Raw genomic sequence first — 21,654 nt, 5'->3', positions numbered from 1 at the left:
ACCCCCCCACCCCCGCCCCATTATTCCTTTGCGCAGGCACATGGGCAGGCCAACGCGCGAAACAACTAATGCGCAGACGCAAAATACAATCGGCAGCCTGACTACAATCAGAAAGACTAATAGGCCTGCGCAACGGATCTGAGCATGAGCAGGAGACGTGTACTCTTTTTGTCCTATTTCCGCCATCAGGTTGGTGACGCTCTCCTTGTTGCTCTAGCAACAAGATACCGTGGGCGGTAGAGGCGAGGGGGGCGGGGAGGTTTACAGCGGACAGCTTAGCTTGCTGAGGGTTCCGCCCCTCTTTGATCCACTTAACGGCCTGGAAGTTTGGGTCTGTTCTAAGGCACTGGTGGTCCTCAGGTTCAGTACCAGCTCGGCCCTAATTCTGTGGCGAGAGGAAAGCAGTCGATAACGTACGCAGAGTATATGATAGGTTTAGCAGAATTCTACTCCTAAACTGGCGTCTTGAACCCCGTGTGGTGTGATATCCTAGGATATCAGCGCTGAAAGGCCTGCAAGAGAATTCCCTAGTCCAAACCCTACCCTCTCCAATTCATTTTGCAGAGAAAGCAAAGGTTTGAGGTTTTGAATTTTAACAAGTGGATTTAACTAGAGTTTTAACTTTTTTAAAAATTAGGGACCAACTTAATTTCTGGCTTTCACTGCCCTTTTAATTATAATCTGACCTTCCAGACCTAGGAGGGTCTCCCCTTTCAGCTGCACGTCCCACATAACCAGGTACTTTTTCAACTTATTAATAACTTTATCCTACATACTCAAGCAAAATTCCTTCATTTTCATTTTGTGTATTTAAACTGTACTACGTCAACATCAACAAAAGTATTTAATCAGTGGTGAGCAAAGCCTTGCTTCGGTTCTAGAAAGAAATGATCCGTGTTCTCAGAATGCTTTACAATCTAAGAGATATATTCATATTCACACCCACAAAGATTTGTGCTTCTGTGTGAACTTAAGTTTCGCCTAAACTCCTATGTTGCTGAAAGGAGGAGGAAAAAAAGGATAAACAAGCAGGGTCCTATTTAAACATAATAAGGCAGAAGCATCAGTTTCTCTGACAGGGTGAATTTTTCTCCCTGCCTCATCAGCAAGTAGAATGGTAACGTCCTCACTGGTACTCATCTTCAAACTTTAAAAGCTAGACTGATGCTTTTTAAACATTCAGGAGTGGATTCCTCAGGGGGGTTCTATTTCATCAGCCAGGCTCCTTCCGGCAGTTTCTACCTTATGTTTTGTCTGCCTTTGATCAGTGTCAACTATCATCATTAGCATCTTCACAGGAACTCCCAGGGGGGTTGGGGGGGGGAAGAAGAGATGAAAAACACCCAAATTCATTTACCGAATGCATCCTTTTCTGAGATCTGCAAAGTTAAAAATTAATATAATGAACTAAAGCTTTTCTGGACTACTTAAAACAGCAAGAAAAGGCCTTGTTCTGTATTTAGTTTATAATTCTATAATCATTGAAACATTTTTGATCTGTCAATAAGAAATTGCTAATAGTCATGTTGATTTCAGTAGTTTAAATCAATATTAGTACGTGTAGAAATCCATGTATAGAGTACTGGATAAAAGTGCAAAGCACAAGATTGTCTGTAGAGTCATACAACTTTGGTTTCAAATCTTGATATAGCTGTTTACCAGTCATGTGATCCAGGACAAGTTAGTAAGTCTGACAGACTCATTTCCTTGTCTATAAAATAGAAATACCAGTACCTGTACTGTCAGGCAGCTGCATCTGGGGAGGTTTCTCCCTGTGCTCTAGGTGAAACCTCGACCTGGACGGGAGAGAGTTCTTGACTCTGAACAAGAAAGAATCCTCAAACAGGTTGGGCAACTGTAGGTAAAGAAAATTAATTAAAACAAGAGTAATAGCGAATGGCAGCAGCTGTGCAGGCAGCTGAGAGCAAGGAAGAGCAGAGGGAGGAAAGGGAACCTCATGGAACTCTGTTTGGCATGGGGCAAATCCCTTGCCAACTTCTGAAGCCAGAGTCACCTGGTGTCCAGTGTCTGCTTGAATCTGCAGGGTGTGGGAAATAAGCCCCTACTACCTCAAGATTTTGGGGAGCCGCAGAGCACTGGATGGAGTGAGATTATGTTCTGAGAACTTTCCAAAGGCAAAGAAAGGAGATTTGGGGGCAGACTACTAAAGACTATGATCATACAGCTGCAGTCCTGTCCAGGTCACCCAAGTGATGGAAACTTGGAAGCCCAAATCAGAGATCTCAGTAGCCCTTCCCTACATTCCTGAAGTAGAACAGAGAGGGTGAAGACTTGTGCTTAAGATAGAAAATATAATGAAATTATAAAGTAAAAAAGACTTACCACAGGAAGAGCACAGAGACAAAACGCCGTAAGTTGATCAGTGAGAAGTCTTTATTTAAGGCAAAAGTACACACTTGAAGAAAGGGGAGTGTGGGCAGCCTCAGAGACAAGGAGCACTTAAGGGCTTAGGATTCTGTCTTTTAAGGCTTTCAAGAATGGGGCAAAGTTGTGGAGGGGGCATAGGCTGACGTGATCTCATGATGTCTATCTCTAGTGGCAGACATTATGTCATTATCCATAGTCCTCTAGATGTTCTTTCAGATAAACTTAATACAAAGAATTTCTTGATCCTGTTCTTCTCCAAGATAGTGGTTACCCTCAAGCAGTGGGGACATATCATTTAGGACTACTTGCCCTGCCTTAAGACAGGGCTGGTTATTGTCTGATTACCATAATGTATGTTAGGAATCTTACCTCCTAACTTCATGGTTTTTAAAATGGAATCATAGCCTTAAGATGGAGTCCCTCCTGTTCTTTCTATACTGTCTGTATGTATCTTGGCATTTTTCATCATAGTCAGGAAAAATTCATCGTGATGGTTGTTGCATGTCCCTGCCCTGCCTCACCTGGATCATTCGAATGTTGAGAGGATGAAATGATATAATGTTAACATTAAGACTTAAGAGTACTTGACACACACAGTAAATCTTCAGTAAGTATTTACTCTTAACAATCATTAATCCTAATAATTAACTTCTGCTTTCCCTATTTCTCTGAATAATTAAAAGTTGGGCAGACCCAGCAAAAGATGGCACTGAAGGGACTACAATTCAAATGGCTCTCAAAGGGCAAGTCAGATATGTAAGTGGAAGCTGAAATCAGAGTAAACCTTAGGAGTTTTATTGCTAAAACACTATTGGAGAGGAAAAACTGTTTTCCCTTTACCCATCTTAGGTTTGTTGGCCCTGTAATTAGACTGAGAAAAGACAAATTAACAAGAGAAAACAAGCAGAAGTTTATTAACATGTATCACATATGCACATGGGAGTACTCAGTTATGAGTTACTCAAAGGGATGATTCAAACTTGAGCTTATATAGTGCTAAAAAATAATTCAACTGAGTACATGTTAAAGATCTTACTGGTTTTATTCAATGATTCATGAATCAGGCAGCATCCAATCTAGCAGACAGAAAGAAGCTCTAAGGAGCTGTACAAAATAAAAGATTTTTATTGGCAGAAGGGAGTGGGAGCTAGGAACTTAAATTAGACACAAAGATTGGTTATGGCAAGGTCACTTTAAGAGATGGTGGGATCTGTCAGGCAAATTACCTACCTAGTCTTGATTGACTGGTTTAAGATTCCATTTCTGGGAGAGCCAAAAATGTAATCAAGCTTCAAGTTTGGTGACATGGGGTTTAGCATAAATGACACTGTTTGGGGCCTTTTGCTGTTTTTAACAACAACATCTTAACAAAAAAGGCAATACATTTTTAGAGAAGTGACAAGACAAAGGAAAAGGACTTTGAGTTTCTAAGGGAGCAAACTATGGGAAGGTAAAATATATATGAGGGAATTAATGAAAACTAACGGCTAGCTAATGAAGTTTGTTATGTAGATTTCCTCTGGTGGATCCAGAGTTATCTACAGTGATTAACTTCTTTCTTTCCTGGACATAATCAAGCAAAGGCTCTGATTTTAAAGTGTCTCTCTACAATAAGAACTGACAATCTTTTAATACAAACTTCTAAAGAACAAGACTCTCCTGAAGAAAATCTCTGCATAAAAAAGAAGAGTCTCTTTTCCAATTCATTTCCCTTGTATTTTCACTTTCTCCTTCGTATGCCTCAATTTGCTTACCTCTACTATTGCATGTAACAGTGCCATCTTTTAAACTTTGGCCCCAGGGTGGCAAAAAAAAATCCTTTCCTTGTGTGATATTGTAATATAAGAAATGTATATTTGGTCTTCATCCCCAGTTCCTGGCACAAAGCTCCTAAAACCCTTATAATTTCCTAAGCGATAAGTGCTATAGGAGCATCTTTTGTTATATTTGGTTTTGTCGCCAGTTTCTGATACAGCCCCAAAGCAATAAAGGTGAAAGGAGAGTCTCCTGTTATTCATATCAAGCCCCTTTCAACCACACTCGAGTTATGTTAATAAAGTGACTTTTGGAAAGCCCCTAAGGGTGGGGGCTGATTGCCAGGGGAACCTGTATGATTCCAGGGTTCAAACCTTTAACCCTACCCCACCATCTTTAGGGAGGAGAGAGGGGCTGAGATTGAGTTCAGTCACCAATTATTTAATAAATAATGGCTGATTATTTAATAAGTCATGCTATGTAATGAAGCCTCCATTTAAAAAAAACCCTAACCAAAAGGGTTTGGACAACTTATGGGTTGCCGAACACATCCAGGTGCTGGGAGGGTGTTGTGCCTAGAGAGGGCATGGAAGCTCTGTGTCCCTTCCCCCCATACCTTGCCCTATGTGTCTCTTCCATATGAGTGTTCCTAAATTATATCTTTTATAATAAACCAGTGTTAAACAAAATTCAACTGAGTAAAGATCTAATTGGCTTTATTCAACAATTAATGAATTAGGTAGCATTTCATCCAGCAAATATAAGAAAGCTCCAAGGAGTTATACAAAATGGAAGGTTTTTATAGGTAGAAGGAGGGTGGGACAAGGAAGTTTAAAGAGTGGATTATTTCAGGCAAGGGTATCTTCCCTTAAGGGGAGACAGGTGGTTTTATCAGGTAGATGACCTCACAGGTGCTGACCAGGAAACTCCAGACTGATAGGTTTAAAATCCCATTCCTCTGAAGAAGTTGAAACTGCAATTAGGTTAGGTATTAAGTCATGGTGGGGGTTAGCAACATGATTTCATTGTGGACCTGTTGTTTCTTTTTAACACCAGTAATCTCATAAGTAAACTATTTTCCTGGGTTCTGTGAGCCATTCTAACAATTATCAAATATGAGGAGGGCATCATTGGAACCTCCAATTTATAGCCATTCATCAGAAGCATAGGTGATAACCTGGACTTGGTATTGGCATATGAAATTGGGGAGTGAGACTGAGGCCCTTAACCTGTAGAGTCTTTACTAAGTCAGGAAATTTAGTGTTAGAACTGAGTTAAACTGTAGGACACCCAATTGGTGTCAGCCAAGAATTAGAAAACTGTTGGTGTAGTATAGCTCTGGGAGGAAGGGGTTCCCCATCTTGAGCAAGTTGTCTATGAATTCAATCAGACTGAAGAAAAGCAAGGACAAGAAGCTGGCAGTACAGAGGGTTACCACATTTACTCTCACAGTAGTGGCAGACAGCTCAGTATACAAGACTGGCTCGAATGTGCTCCCCAGACCAGCTACAGGGTCTGCTCTGCAGCACAAGCTCAATCCTCTAGGCAGTAGTATCTCATTCTCTCCTTGCTCCCTGACCTCCAGGCTCCCTGCTCCCACACTCAGGCTTAATTCTCCAGGAGCACCGGACTCCATAGCTCCCCCCACCCCCTACTCTCCCAGTTGCCCAGCTCCCTGCACCCACACTCCAGGAGCATCTCTTGTGTGCAGGTTCCTGGTGACTGGTGGATGCCCAACCAATTACATATCAGAAGCACAGGCAGAGGAGAGAATGGATGTTTCCTCTCTACCCCTCCTCTGGGCAGGTACTCCCGTGACTGACCAGTGGTTCTGTCACTGGCAAATATCCCATAAACGTGCAAACATGCTATTATTATATACACAATGAATGCTATTAAGGCCAGGCAGAAAGTTCCATTTTCCCCACATGTGGGGAAAACCACACATTTATTGTCAGAAGTGTTGACAGTAATACAGAAAAAGAAATCTTTTTTTCTCATACCTTGGTTTCTAATAGAAGAGATTAAATAGTTTATTATTTGCAGAAAGAAAGTTTTAAGAGGAATCGAATTGCTAACAGCATGAAGTCAAATTTCTAACATACCAAATTTCTGATCTGGTCCTAGTAAAGTAGCACATATCTTCAATAAGCCAATATCTCTTCATCCTAATATAATTGCCCTTATAGTCCCTGATAGAGTAGAAGGACTTTTCAGGCTCCCTTGTCTGATTTCCTTGTTCCTAATCTTTGGGAATCCCATAAAGAGAACCCCTCAGCCTTCCTTCCTGGCATCCAAGAGAGAATCTACCATATTATCCTTTCCAAGGGTGAAACACTCCACAACATTGGCTGAAATATCACTGCTTGAGCAACACTGTCCAATAGAGATTTCTGTGATGATGAAACTGTCTCTGTGCTGTCCAATATGGTACCCCTAGATACGTGTGGCTATTGGGCACTTGGAATGTAGCTAGTATGACTAAGGAAATTTCATTTAATTTTTATTAATTTAAATCTAAGTAGCTGTATGTGGTTAGTGGCTATCATATTGAACTGAGCAACCCTAGAGCTATTCCATTCAGTTCCTGTGTTTAATCTAAGGGTCACACCTTGTTCATAGTTCATTCAAAAGGCAATAGCAAGCATTTGAAACCAAAGAATGATCTCTCCCTGCCAAACCTGAGCTACCAGGTTATCAGCTCCACCTATTTCTGGAATTTTTAATGTGACTTACAGGTGAAGGAAAGAAGGTGTATCAAAATTAGTTTCCATCTATCATGACCATATTAATAGCTTAATCTTACAAAAAAATCACACATTTGGTGGTAGAAGGAAGATGTATTCTTTCATATTTACATAGAGTGAGCCTTGCATTGAAGATGAGAAAAAGGTCCTTACATTTCTCCCAGAGGTCTCCCTAGAGCAGGCACTGAGAGGCTTCTCCACTCTATGATTCTAGCAGATCCAGCCCAATCCTGAGACAGCTCTGAGGACACATTAAGCAATCTATTAACTTGGGCTATAAAAAGCATTTTCCACACATTCAAGTTTCCTACTTCCATACATTCAAGTTTCCTACTTCCAAGCAACCTCTACTGTAAAGCTGGTTTGGCACTTGGTAACAAAATACAAATGCTTCTCACAGGTAGTGACTCTGTTGCATCTTACTATACTGATGGACAGTGACTGCAATGGGGTATGGGTGGGGGACTTGATAATATGGGTGAATGTAGTAACCACAGTTTTTCATGTGAAACCTTCATAAGAGTGTATATCAATGATACTTAATTTTTTTAAAATGCTTCTCTGCACTGTCTCCTGAGATGAGGTCTAGAAAGATCTACCATCAGTTCCATGCAGGTCATCCTCACCTCAAAAAGTTCTATGTCTTACAGGTTTTAAGAAAAGTGGGAGATTTTATTGCCCTGTCTCAGAGTGCAGTACCTGGGAATTTCCTATAGGTTACAATTTAGAATACGGCTCCCAAAGCCCTTGACACTTAGCACATTGTTTTATAGGTAATTGTTTATACACCTGCATCCTTGCTAGACTTTTCATCCACTTATTTGCCCAGTAAATACTGAGCATCTGCTCTGTGCCGCACCCTGTTCTACGTGCTGGCAACCAAAGCAGAGAACTAAGGTCCCCCATGAGCCTTAGGCCCTAGTGGAGGGAAACTGATGATAAGTGAGTAAACAAGTATGCAGGATAATTTCACATACTGTAAGTGTTATGAAGAAAATAAAATAGAGCAATGTGATAGAGTGGCTGGGGGTCTCTTTTAGATCCTGTGGTCAGGCAAGACTTTAGAAGAGGGGAAGTTTAAGCTCAGCTCCAAATACAAAGTTGCCAGCTCTACAAAGGGACAAACAGCCCATGGTGGCAGCAGATAAACTCTAACACTAGAGCAGGCTATTTCTTCTGAGTCCTGCAAGACACTAAAGAAAAACCTCTCCACACCAGCATTGTCCCACCACTCCCACCACCCTCCACCACCCCCAGTCTGGTTTTAACCTGACCAAGGGGATGACCTGAAATCTGACATTTTCCAGGGACCTTGGTTACCAATTCAGGTAAATTCTGGAGCCAGCCTCAAGATTTGGCTCTTCTGCTGAGCAAGCTAGTCACACACACCACCACCAAGCTCCCACACCCGACTCCAGCTACCTAAAGCAGACCCAGCCTTTTAGGTAGGTTAGACCTTCAACTGCCCCTCTAGAAGGGTGGGGAGGTGGGGATCCTACAGCAGGAGACCTGGGTTAAGCTACGGCTTCCCTGGAAACTAGGCTGGGAAATCTCCAGAGCAGAGGAATTGTGTCTTGGTATATGTGGCTTAACTATAGGGTTGCCAGCTAATGCACAGGATGCCCAGTTGCCTCCCAACTATTCCATGGGACATACTTAACCTAAAAAAAAGTATTTGTTGATCTGGAATTCTACTTTAACTAGGCATCCTGTTTTTTTGTGTGAAATCAGGCAATCTATTTGGAGTATACAGGCCCTTTGTAGGAAATTTCAACCAGTGGTGGTGTGTCCACAAACGTCTTAAACATCTGATTAGAAGGAACAGTAAGGGGAGAACGTTGGTGGGGAGGAAGCTATTAATAGGGAGGGTAGCCGCCGCCTGCAGGGTAGTTCTGTCACTTTTCGATTATGAGAGAATGGAGGGCTGATGGGGCTCCTTTGAGGGACCGGGTCGTTCAGTACTACTCATCTCCCTTAGTGTTCCCCAAGTGAGTGCCTGGGATTACCGGCCTAGCCTGTGAGGCCGAAGACAGCCCTCCGGGGGTCCTCGGGCCCCATAGCCCACAGCCCGGGTTCCCGAGCGCGCTGGGCTGTGTTGGGGGCCGGCCTCTCGCCGGGCGCTGGCCACGCCCCACTTTGTTCTCCGACCCGATTCTGGGTCAGCTGGTGCTGGCGTCAGGCGGAGGGATGGGCTGGCTCAGCTCGACCCGGCAGGGCTTGTTTACAATGGCTGATGATCTGGAGCAACAGTGAGTTAATCCTGTATCTTTCTCTCTGTGTCTCTGGACCATGATCCTGGGACTGTCTGGCTGAGGAACAGTTTTAAAACCTTCCCGCCTTTCCTTTTTCAGGTCGGCCTCAGGGGAGGGCTGGAAGTTGCGTTTGCTTGCTTTGCTTTTGCCTCTTTGAGGCGGCGGCAGAGTCAGGGGAGCGTTGCTGGATAAGCTTGCCCTGCAGCTCCGTGATTCTGACTTTCCACTTCAGTTTCGTGATCGCAGCCTGCTCTTCTCTGCTCACTGTACAGAGAGAATGGGTTTATTAGTAATGGCTCAGATTCCCCGAAGCAAGCCTGTGGGAGGCGGGTGCCCGGCTGCTCGCCTGGATTTGCCCCTGCACGGTGTTTGGGGGCTGTGGGAAGAACCTCACTCAGCCGGGCAAGGGGAGGGCGGGGGAAGGAAAGGGCGCCACCGCGCAGCGGAGAGTCTGGAGTAGTGGGCTTGCCAGTTTCTTTAGCGCTCGCCCACCGGGACACTTACCCGCTTGAGATCCTAGTTGATAAGATAATGTTTTTAATCATCATAACGATACCCTTAATGCTGTGGTTTCAGAATTAGAGCTTTGGGCTTTGCTACAGTCTCAAGGGCATCAGGTTTGGGTGCCAACCTGTAGGTGGTGTGACTAGCAGTTCGCAGTCAGATAGCAAGGAAAAGTTGCTTCTAGAAGTATGACTCAGCTCCCAGCCTAGCCTTGGTTTCACCAGAACAGGGCCTTTCCTGGATCCTGTTGTTCCCTCTTTCCAGAGCTGCAGAAACTAATTAACTTTATGACAGTAATAGCTTCCCGGGCTTCAAGGCACTTCCCAGGAGAGTGTTGCTTTCTAAAGATGACTTTTCCAACGGGAAACTTACACTGGCTACGGTGACTTGGGGAAACAATATTAGAGCTGGCAGAGATGGAAGACATTGGGTTCCTTTTCACAAATGAAGCCAGTGCCCATAGGAGTTAGGAGACTTGCCCAAGATCACAGAGGTCCAGAACAGGCTTCAGACCCTGCACAGAGCCCTTCTGCCTCACCCCTTGTCACTTTAGAGGAAAGAGACCACCCTGGCCAGCTAAGTTCATGGCTAAGCTCTTCTCTGCTCCTTGCCTCGATTTCCCACCCCAGCCCTCACCTCAGTACTATGGAGCAGATACAGTGTGCCAGGTACTGTTCCCAGTGCTTTACCTGTAACATTTTTGGTGAAGAAGAGAGGCGAAGTAAAGCTTCCCCCAAAGAATATCTGCTAAGCCACCCATGGTTCTGTTCCATGAGACAGTATTTTTCCTGAGCACTGCTTTGGGCAGATTACTAAGCAGTTTGGGATCCAGATGTGATCTGACTTGTCACTGTCTCTGTGATGTGGAGAGAGTTTGTCTCCACTGGCAAAATTCTGTGGTCATGCTTCAAGCCAAGCAATTCAGTAGAGTATTAAAAGGATTCAGAGTCTCCATAGGCTTGGACTGATTTAGACTGACAACATTCATCTGGCTAAAGTCATTAATGTGCCACTCTCAGCAGCAACCTCAATATTTTCTTTCAAGCCTCAAGCAGTCTTGAGAGTTGATACTTGCAAAATACAAGGAATGTAGACAGCTTATGATTTAGCTGGGAAAAAAACACATATATTGGGAGTTTATCTTGTGCTAAGGATTAGCCTGTGTATTTTAGATGCATTAACTCATTTAATATTTGTAACAACCCTATGAGGTAGGTACTATTATTACTTTCCTTTTAAAGATGAGGAAACTGACACAGGAAGGCTAAATAATGTGCCCAAAGTCACATTGCTCGTATGTGGCAGTGCCAGGATTAGAACGGGCTTTGGACTTTCAGAAAACAGAGCCAAGTGTCAAAATATGGTTATATACTCTTAAGTATTCACATATGGCCTTGAAAACCTGAAGCTGGAACATCCAGAGGAAAGGTATGGAGAAATCAGGATTTGAGGTTAGGGTTCTAGTTCTTTTTCTCACTAGCTATATGACCTCTTAAGGCATCAGTTTGTTCATCCATGAAATAGGCTGGACCAGATGATTTCTAAGGAACCATCCTCATCTAAAATTCTATGCTTTAAGTGGTGTAACAGAATACCCAGTGTGTGCCGAGGGTGGGGTTGGTAGTGGTTACCCTTGTTCTCCCACGGAATGCCCCTGCTTGACTGTGCTGATGTTCACAGGCCCTTCCTGTAGCTGGTAGTGGCCATCCTGTAATCCTCTTCATCTAGGAAGAGTTTAAGAAAAGAGAAATATATGGGTTGGAAAAAGAATGATAAAAACTCATTCACTGAGCATCCAGTTTGTCCTGTGTACCTTATGAGGTCCCTTACATATCTAGATGCTTAAATACAGGTTATTTAAGAGGCCAAAGCCATTCTGTTAGTAAATGATAATGCTGTGACTCATCCAGGGTTTTCTTTTTTATTTCAAAACTGGTGCTTCAACCTCTACCCTGCAATGACTTAAAAGTCCCCTGCACAGAAAAGAAAAAGAAGGTTAGGTTATACATATATGTTTTATTACATGCCATTAGAAGTGAGGACATATTTGAACTTTCTACTCATTTTATAATCTGGAAGACAAGGCCAGAGGCAACCTGTGTCCTACCATTGAATCACAGGAGGACTTGAACTCAGGTCTCCCTCCTCCTGTTCCCTGTCTTTCCCATCTCCATGTTCAAGCGTGGACTGACTGATCACCTGAGAACCCAACTGGGCACTGACACAATGCTCTGTACTTCCAGGAGCCTGATAGAGGGCACACGCAAACCCCAGTGCCCTGCCAGGAAGGCAGGTAGCATAGGAATTTGTCCTACTATAAAGGAACATTCAGTCCTGGGGATGGCAAAGGATAACTGAGACATTAGTTAATAGTTGGCTATTCTCCCTTTTAATCTCCTTAAACTTGGTGATAACCCCTAACAAAGAAGAGCTGTAAACTCAAATGAGCTAATAAATGTAAAAGAGCTCTGTAAACTGGAAAGAGGTGTGCACACCGTGGTCTGAGTATCTGTTGAAACAAAGGGCATATTGTTGTTAATAGCCATTTACCAGAGAAGAGTAACAGTCTGTAGGCAGCAGGGAATTGCTGACTGCTGCAGCGGCAGCTCTCCTGAGCCTGGGACGTGCCATGCACCCTGATAACTCTTTTGTAACTGTCAGCAAGGCTGAGAGCATCAGTGTTGCCAATGAGTATCTCTGTGTCTCATTGTCCCAGGCCTCAAGGCTGGCTGAGTAGCTGGCTGCCTGCTTGGCGCCCTACTTCAATGTCTCAGCTGAAGAATGTGGAAGCCAGGATCCTCCAGTGTAAGTAGAATGGATGGCTCGTCTCAGCAACCTCAGGAGGCCCAGGCAGGATAGGGGATCCTCCCAGAGCCTGGTACACTGAGCCCACTGAGTCCTCTCAGCAGTGCTGGGAGTGGAAGGAAGGAATGTCAGGGACTTGAGGGAAGAGATCTGCACAGAGGATGCCATTTTCTGTGATAGCAGTTCCTCGACATCTCCCTACCCATCATGCTAGTTGCTGCCTCAAACCGTATACCAACTATTAATACACAAATATACACATTCTCTCCTTCCTTCTTCCTTCTCCCCCATTCCTCTCCTCTCCCTTTTCTACTGCTTTCTTCTTCCAAACACAAGCACATCTTAGATTTACCACTTCCCTACCCAAGGAACAGCTGTCCTGTCTCTGACATTACCCTTCCATGCATTCTACCTAGTTAGGCTCCACCACTTCCTTGGTTACCACAGTGGTTTGGGACTCCCACAGACCAGCTCTCATGGGCAATATTTTGTTGGGCCAGGGCATCCCCATGAATGGCAGCAGCCACTCACATAAACAAGACTCTTGGGCCACGTCTACCCATATTGCCCACAGGGGCTTCCTGCCCTGCGCCTTCCACCCCAGCCATGGCTTCCCTGTCTCCTATGGGCCTGAGTCAGTGCAGCCACAGAATAGCCTCAGCCTTCATGCCTCTGTCCATGATCCTGGTGACTTCCCCAAGGCAGTTCTGTCACATGCCCGCTGTCTTGCCAGCAAGTCAACCACCACCTACCTCGGTCTGTCTCTTAAGAGGAATAAGCCTGTGGCTCAATCCATACCCATCACTTCCTCCACCTGGCTTGACTCCAGTCAGAAGCTACCCTCCCACGCACCTTCAATGAGGACACTTCTGTCCATCTATTAAGCCCCAAGCACACACAGGGATAAGAGAAGCAATGGATGCAGGAGCTTATGGGGTCAGTGGAGTCACTGGCACCCTGGGCCCAGAGGGAGCCCCTCTTATTACTTACAGACTAGATGGTCTACAAATGGTGCTTAGAGTTGAACTCTTCAGGTGTATGGTCACAGGGTTGTGAAAGAAAGAGGTGAGGGGGGTCAGGACAGGTTTGGCACTGGACAAAGAAAGCTGAAGAGTGGTAGTTCAGGCAGAATGATGGCACTTTCAGAGAACAGTCTTACTGCTTCCCTCTCCCTAGGTCTCCAGAACAAGTTCCTGGCCCGATATGTGTCCCTTCCAAACCAGAACAAGATCTGGACAGTGACTGTGAGCCCGGAGCGCAGGGACCGCACCCCCCTGGTGATGGTGCACGGCTTCGGGGGTGGCGTGGGCCTCTGGATCCTCAACATGGATTCACTGAGTGCCCGTCGCACACTGCACACCTTCGACCTTCTTGGCTTTGGGCGAAGCTCGAGGCCAGCATTCCCGAGGGACCCGGAGGGGGCCGAGGACGAGTTTGTGACTTCAATAGAGACATGGCGGGAGACCATGGGGATACCCAATATGATCCTCCTGGGGCACAGTTTGGGAGGATTCCTGGCCACTTCTTACTCTATCAAATACCCTGAAAGGTAAAGTCTAGCCACTCTTCTCACTCAGGACCTAGCTCCTTCCTTGCCTTGCTGGGAACCAGAAGTATCCAGAAATACCTTCCAGTGTTAGTTTCTAATAATTCTCTTCTTTGTGGTCCATTCAAGGAGTACCTCCAAGCACATACAGTTTGCCTTCTTTTCTTCCTTTAGAGTTAAACACCTCATCCTGGTGGACCCATGGGGCTTTCCTCTCCGACCAACTGACCCCAGTGAGATCCGTGCATCCCCAACCTGGGTCAAGGCTGTGGCATCTGTCCTAGGGCGTTCCAATCCCCTGGCTGTTCTTCGAGTGGCTGGGCCCTGGGGTGAGTAGCATGCAGATAAAGAAACCATCTTCTTAAACCAAGGCTGTCCCATTCTAGAAGCCCCACTGTGTGTGGACTCCAGCCATCCTGTTTGTGCATGCAAAGTAAGAGCAGGCCTAGCATTGTGGCTTAAAGCTGTTAATCTGGACCAGGTCTCTTTATGGTTGCAGAAGGTTCTTTTTTTCCCCCAGCTACATGGAAAAAGCTTTCTATGCAGGAGACAGATGGAGTAGAACTTCAACTGACCCCCAGAAGGAAAGAAAGGGGCCATGAAGCAACTCTTCACCAAGTTCTTTGAATATGTGAGTTTATGGCAGCCTGTTGGTGATTCAGCACACTAACCACCCCTGAATCCCATCTCTGCAGCTCACCCAGCACCTGCAGCGGGAAGATGTCAAAACCAGAGCCTCTAATAAGCCTAAGTGGCAAGCAAGCCCCTCTAAACTATGTCCTGCTTAACTTAGGCACCACATCTTCACCACTTAGAAGCTGTCAGCAAATTCTGTGGGTAAAGGAAGGGTAAGAAGTCACAGGGAGCTAGCCGGAGTAAGTAGAAGTAGTAGCCTTCTGACCTCACTGCCAGCACTTCCTTTCTGGGGAGCTTTGTACTCTGATGAAGGGAAATCCCTGGGTGGAAAAGATTGATGACCTCTATCTTGCACTGATGACTTACATATACATAATAATATTCAGTAGCCTATTATGAATTTATTGCTAATGACCAAATAAGAGTTGTTTCTCCAGGCCCTTCAAGAGAAACAGGATGGCTATAGATAAAAGAGAAATGAACATTTGAGTTTGGGGAGAAAGGAAGGATAACATTAGACACAGGCGCCAAAGGAGAGGAAATGCACAGAGTGCTGACCTGAGAGTTCCTAGCACTGTAGACCCCAGCAGACCCTCCAGATGCCTTTCCAGGAAGAAGCCTCATTCTAACCGCCCTCCCCTTTGGTGGTCTTGCATCTGGCCAAGTTCATGCATGGCCATCAGAACTAGTGTGATTGGGGCAGCTGGCTAGCAGCCATGGAGTAGGGCCAGGGCCCAGGGGATCTTGGCTCTGCCTCCCTCTCACCCTTTGCTCCTCACACAGAGAAGACCAGAAGAGAGAAGCTGATCAGTAGGCCCAACTTTTACAGTTTGTTCTGGGTGCCCTACTGCTCACATGTGTGCTATGCAGAAAGGTGAAGGGAACAGGTGGCTCTAAAACAGTGCCGCAGAGCCAAGGTGCCAGTGTTAGGTTTGCCTCTCCACTCGTATTCTCTTTCAGGCCTGAACTTGAGAGGGCTCGTGGGAGGTAGTCTAGTTTCATCTGCCACCTTAAGATGATGGAAAGGCCATAAAGGTCTCACGGAGAAAGAACATAGCTCAGACTGTAAAAGAAAAGCATCTCAGCCATGGACTCTTGTGGGGCTTGTGATCTTTGGAGGAAAAGACCTTGGGACTTCACTGAGCTGAAAACAGTCTAGTTCCTCCAATGACATTAGACCATCATATAGTCTATGATAACCAGCTGACTCTCATTTGTAGTTACTGGAGCTTCCCAACAGACTCACATACTCTTCCTGCTACTGTAATATTAAACATACAAAGCAAGCAAACTCCTAGGAGAAATGTTTGATTAAAGTCTTAAAACATACATAGGCAGGAGTCTTTCTCCTCCATCCAAACCAGCCATTCTGTGTTTCTCTGTCTCCTCCCAGGGCCTGGCCTGGTGCAGCGATTCCGGCCAGACTTCAAGCGCAAGTTTGCAGACTTCTTTGAAGATGATACTATATCTGAGTATATCTACCACTGCAATGCACAGAATCCCAGGTAAGGGCAGCAGTCAGAGCCAGCACAGGATGGGTGGATTTGGAGATGAAAACTCCAGAACTGTCACACGATCATTCTCTGTGGTATTTCTTCTCATGCAAAGCTCTCGTTCACTTATGGGAACATAGGCATTAGCAGGCTTGATTAATTCCAGAGACTTCCCCAGGAGTAGGCAGAAAGGTACGGAGAAGATAATAGATGAATTAAGCATGTTCCCCATCTCTAGAGGAAGACCCTTCTTCCCTAGAGATAAGCAGTTACTCAGACAGGAAAGAGTCTGGAAAACATTGGAAAATAACTTTTTTTTTAACTGAAAAAGTGATATGAACATGTTATTTTCAAAAAAGCAAAGAAAAACTCATCTTCTATCCCAGACCTGTGGTTCCCAAATGTCCTTGTTCTTTTGTGTGAGATACCACTTGACATTACTTCCGAGAACCTCCTTGCGCATCTTCCTTGGCATACATGCGACTGTATCTATAGAATACATTCCTACAAATAGGATTGCTGACAGAAAGACATGCATTTTGAAAATTTAATTATGCACATCTTGAAATACTGTTGGGACAGGAATTCCTTTCATATATTTTGGAGATTTGGGGGTGTCTCTGGAATCTTTTGAAGTTCATATCTCTGACTACTTACGTAGCAGGACCCCACAAGCCTGCTGACACGCAGTCTCTGCAGCTGAGAGCCAGGGCAGAGTCAGGGAGGTAATCGTCCCCCCAAGGCAGTGCCTGTGAGTAGCTGATACCATGAGGCTGCATGGGTGGTACCACCTCTGCATAGGCCTCACCCAGGTTGCTGGGAAGCATCTCTAGGAAGCCAAGACCACTGGGAGTGGCAGCTCCACCTCCTTGTAAGCTTGTCCAGGTCACTGGTGGTGAGCCCACTGCTGTGAAGGAGCTGGAGTTTTGCATTCCAGCAGTCATGTCTGAACAATAGCCTACAACCCAGACAGCTCTGGGACAGCATGGAAACTGTGTGTCCAACATTCCACATGAGCTCAGTTCATGAAGGGCCCCTTTTAGCGGCAATGTAGAAACACAGCTCAACAGTCAAATCAGGTAGCCCTGCCTCCTGCTCTCGGCTCCTCTCTCAGCCCCAACAGGCTCAGTGCCAGTCTCATATCCACCGAGGCCCCACAGGCCCATCCCTAGCCTTCTCCTCAGCACTCTTCCCGATCCCAGGCCTAGTTCTGTATAATGAATGGCCTCCTGATCTGAGCCACAGAATTCATAATTGAGCAGCTCATTTATATCCTAGAGGAAGCAGAGGGGACATCAGTGATGTCCACTCCCTTCCCCCAAACACCATCATTTTTATAATCCCCTGAGTGTTTCTGAGTTGTAACTTTAACAAGCTCATGGTTACCTAGCATTCCCTTGGAAAACATGAAATTTGGCTTGGGAAAAATATCTAGGGGCTACGTACTTCATTTCACTTGATATTAGGGGCTTTGAATATTTTTTCATTTTCCTCAATGACCTAATAAAATAGGTATAATATCACTCCAATTTGTAGGTAGAGAAAATTAAGGTGTATTTTGGTTACCTGACTTACTAAGAAAACATAGCCAGGATTTGAGTTCACATTTCTCTGGTCCCAAAGTCCATGATTTTTCCACTATGATGTGATGTCGTAAGGAGGAATTCTTTGCAGAACTTGGGCTCCCCTTCATCTGAGGAGTATGAGGGAGACTGGCAATACAATACCCAAACAGGAGAGACTGAAAGGCAGCAGCCTCCTGACTTCCCCTGCTTTCACAAAAGCTTCAGACCAGCCCAAAAGGCAGCTTCTGTCACAGCCTTGCTGACCCCTCATGACATGGCCCCTGTTAGCTCAAGCTGAGAAAATGACCAGAGAGCAGAGAAGATGAGATGGGCAGTCATTGCTTTCCACATAGCACAGACTGCTGCTCCCCTGGGTCCTTGCAAAGCTGACATCCCATGCCAGAGTGTCCTGAGGAAGCCCCTCGCACTACAGTAGTACTCACTGCCTGAGTCCACCTCACAAGCGCCTCAACCCTCTCTCCAACCCCAGCAGGCCGAGTCCCTAGTCTGTGTTCTCATAGCACCCTACCACCCTTTCATAATTCTTGGGAAGTTTGAAGTTAAATAATTAATCCTGTAATTAGTTATTAAATGCTTTCTTCCCTAAAGCATGAGCTCCTAGAGGACAGACACATCCATCTTGTTCACATATCCCCACACTCAGCCAGGGCATGACACATAAATATTTGCTGAATAAATATTAACCCACTGCATTCTTGGACACCTCTCAGTGCCAGTGTTCACCATGTCCCTCCTTTTTTTGTGATAGGAAGCCTCTGGAGATTCAAACCTACCTCCTAATCTCCCCAGTATTTAACGAGTGCAGTGCTGGGCTCTCAGAGGAATGCAGAGCTGACAAAGATACTGTCTGGCCTCTGAAGAGACCCACAAGTTGACATCTTATGCTGCGGGGTTCATTCTGTTGACTGCCTCCCCCTGTTTTGCTTGTTCAGTGGCGAGACAGCATTCAAAGCCATGATGGAGTCCTTCGGCTGGGCACGGCGCCCCATGCTGAAGCGAATTCACTTGATTCGAAAAGATGTGCCCATCACCATGATCTATGGGGCCAACACCTGGATAGATACCAGCACGGGGGAAAAGGTGAAGATGCAGCGGCCAGATTCCTATGTCCGAGACATGGTATGTTGGCCAGTCAGAGAGCAGGAATGAGATGGGAAAGCTGTGCCTGAAATGCTAGCACATGTTGGTTGGCTCTCAGCACAGAGAGGCGTTGGGGTAGAGTAGAGTGATCAGAGATGCTGGGGGTAAAGAGGAATGGGCAGATTGAGTCAGGCAGTGGATTTGAAAGGGTTGACTCTGTAAAATAATTAGGAGCTTCTCACTTTTATGCAGCCTAGTTCAGCTAAAAGACAGGGACTTAGCCAGTAGCCAGGCACAACAATGCTGCCACTCCAGCCCCCTTGTAATTCCCACCCAAAACCAGAGCCATGAATGGTAGAGTGAGTAGTAGGAGCTGCCGTGAAGCCTTCCCTTTTATCTTACCCCACTTCACCCTCGTTTGCTAATGAGCATGCTTAGTTAGGCTGGGTGCCATGTATGGGCCCAGCAAACCAGACCTATGGATGAAATGGGCAGATCAGTGGAGGGGCTAGAGTGGAAGGAAAGGTACAGCAGATGGCCAAAGGAGAGCAGAGAGGGGTACTGGGATTCACTAGTTCCCAGAGGGAAGTGCTGAGAACCTGGGAGAAAGGTGGACCTTTGTTTCTGTTAGTGTTTATGGGTCACAGGCAAGCAGGTCTCTGGGAAAAGAAATGGTGTGGCAGCTTTCCAGTGCCTGGAATAAAGGCCTTCCCACCCCTGGCGCTTCCTGTCTCCACAGGAGATTGAGGGTGCTTCGCACCATGTCTATGCAGACCAGCCACACATCTTTAATGCTATGGTGGAAGAGATCTGCGACTCAGTTGACTGAGTGGCTCTCCTGGAAGAAGAGGAGAAAGCCAGAGAGTTGCTCTTACCTCTGTCTGCTTACTCACCCCTTTGTCCTTTCCTCACCAACTAACATGTGCCAGCCAGGCAGAGTCTTGGGCTTTCCCCACAGCAGGACCACAGGGAAAAGCACTCCTGACCCTACACCAGGGCTGGAGCTAGAAGCCACAAGGGGCCTCAAGCTCCCCACCTCCAGGAAGAACATAAAGGGTAATGTAGTGCCACCCATTCTTTCCATGCCAAATGTCACCCAGATGGTTGTGAATGGATTCCACTGAGCCATGTTTCCTCCCTGTGCCAAAGGGAGGGAGGCTTCTCCTCCCCTGGGCAAAGGAGAGGCTCCCAGCAGCCTTTCCCAGCTCTGGAGTGTTTGTGGGAGTAGGTTCCATGCAAGACCATCTTCCTCTATCACCCTCTGGTCCCCATCCCATTCCTTCCATCCAGGGTCTAGTTGAGAACTGACTACCAACTACTAACTTCTTAACTACCAAGAGCAGGTCCTGGAGTGCCCTGGAAATATTGAGTCCCTCCCATGACCTGAGAGGTCACAGCCAAAGCTCTCATTAGTGGGTGAGGAACAGGCCAGGGCAGGACATGGCTGACCTGTGGTGATACCACTCTGTTCCAGGAGAGCTAAGGCTAGAACCCAGGGCTGCTGGCACCCAGTGCTCATTGCAGATTCCATTTGCTAAGGTTCAAGGCAGACACCATTGCCATGGGGCTGGTCCTGGTCACTGGCAAAGGAGAAGACCATCCTTGCCCTATATTCCAGCCCCATTGCACAAGGATGCTGTTGTCCTACTCTGTATCTCATCCCCGGTTGCCTAAGCTGGGGACATGCAAGTGCTTCCTTCTCTGCCCCCTCTTCCCATGTGGGAGACCTCTGGGTCTCTCTCTCTGATAGTGCCTTGGGCCCTGAAGCCCCACCTGTAGTATAGAGCAAAGGTGGCCCCTGGTAGAGATAAGGGAAAGGCCCTTCAGCCCTAGGACTGGGTCTGGATTCTCCATTCCCACTAGTATCCATGGGGTTTTCTACCTGCCCCCAGAGCTGAGGCCCACTGTGAGCCCCCTTGCCCATGGTCCAGTGGGGAGCCTCAGGCCAGCAGTTCCCTGTCCTCAGCAGCCACAGGATAGTTCTCACTGCCTGGCCCTCCATCCCTGCCATCTGTCCTCATGGTTTCAAGCTCATCCCACCCCCAACCTCCCTGTCACTGTCTGCCAGGGGCTCGTTCCAGGTGCTGCTCTGAAGTTCTGGGCAGTAGGCTGGGCCTGGCCCCAGAACCAGGGCAGCTCCTGCCTGCTCCTTTTGTAAAGCCAACCCTTTCACCAGAATAGTATTAACTCCTGGTGCTTTATACTCTGGTCCAGCTGCCTTGGGCCCCTTTTCTATATTAATAAAGAAATGAGTAAAAACTGCTGGTGGTGATGATGTTAATACTGCTTCAACAAGAGTGCTGGGGGGCTGGGGGGGATGTTTTGTCCACAAAAACCCATGTGATGCCAAAGTCAGAGAAGGGGTTTCTGAGGGGTGTCTACTCACTCCACTCCTTCTCTTGAGCATAGCATTCACCCTCTAGACCCAGCCCAGAATTCAGGTCAGCACAGGCCATCTCAGCCAACCACTCATAGGCAGATGAGTGTGGCCGGGACAATCCCCAGCTGCCCAGCTCAGGAGAGGATTCAGCAGGACTGGAGGACTGGATGCTCTCATGGGCCCATTAGATAGCCCCATCTTCCAAAATTCACTCCACACAGCCTGCCCCTGTGCTGTCCCCCAAAGTTTGTTCTAACTCATTCTCTGGATCTCTGCTCAAATATTCCTTATGCAGGGAAACTCTCCTGACTCCCCAGACTAGACATGGACCCTCTCTTCTGTGTCCCCATGGCACACTCAACTTCCCCTCTGTAAAACTCATAAATGTGTAGTCATTTGTTTAATGTCTTTGTCCTAGACCATAAGCTACTTAAGGACAAGGGGCATGTCTGGCACCTACTTCATGTTTAATAAATGTTTTG

The 21,654-nt window shown here is 46.2% G+C and overlaps 1 protein-coding gene across 3 annotated transcripts; it reads left to right on the top strand.

Annotated features, from left to right (window-relative positions):
* Positions 1–88: 88 nt before the first annotated feature.
* On the top strand, positions 89–21,054 carry ABHD4 (abhydrolase domain containing 4, N-acyl phospholipase B). Of its 3 annotated transcripts, none has more exons than XM_036887442.2 (7): positions 89–189; positions 12,363–12,451; positions 13,628–14,000; positions 14,172–14,326; positions 16,027–16,138; positions 18,645–18,831; positions 19,532–21,054. In XM_036887442.2, exons 2-7 carry the CDS (start codon positions 12,412–12,414, stop codon positions 19,619–19,621), a joined length of 957 nt encoding a protein of 318 aa, XP_036743337.2. In that variant the 5' UTR covers positions 89–189; positions 12,363–12,411; the 3' UTR covers positions 19,622–21,054. The 3 variants fall into 3 exon arrangements, with proteins under 3 accessions (XP_036743337.2, XP_036743335.2, XP_036743336.2); XM_036887440.2 differs by lacking the exon at positions 89–189 and adding an exon at positions 9,006–9,139; XM_036887441.2 differs by lacking the exon at positions 89–189 and adding an exon at positions 9,100–9,241.
* The last annotated feature ends 600 nt before the right edge of the window (positions 21,055–21,654 follow it).

Source organism: Manis pentadactyla, chromosome 11 (genome assembly GCF_030020395.1).
Source record: "Manis pentadactyla isolate mManPen7 chromosome 11, mManPen7.hap1, whole genome shotgun sequence".
Lineage (NCBI taxonomy): Eukaryota > Metazoa > Chordata > Mammalia > Pholidota > Manidae > Manis > Manis pentadactyla.
The sequence above is the reverse complement of the archived record's forward strand: the minus strand, read 5'-3'. Positions and strand labels throughout refer to the sequence as shown.

What these genes read in the sequence shown, in the direction of transcription:
- ABHD4 (XM_036887440.2), top strand. Translation starts at nt 9,078, where the DNA reads ATGGGCTGGCTCAGCTCGACCCGGCAGGGCTTGTTTACAATGGCTGAT. An exon ending in GCTGATGATCTGGAGCAACA is followed by an intron (nt 9,140 to 12,362) that starts GTGAGTTAATCC and finishes TCATTGTCCCAG; the next exon opens with GCCTCAAGGCTGGCTGAGTA. An exon ending in TGCAATGCACAGAATCCCAG is followed by an intron (nt 16,139 to 18,644) that starts GTAAGGGCAGCA and finishes TTGCTTGTTCAG; the next exon opens with TGGCGAGACAGCATTCAAAG.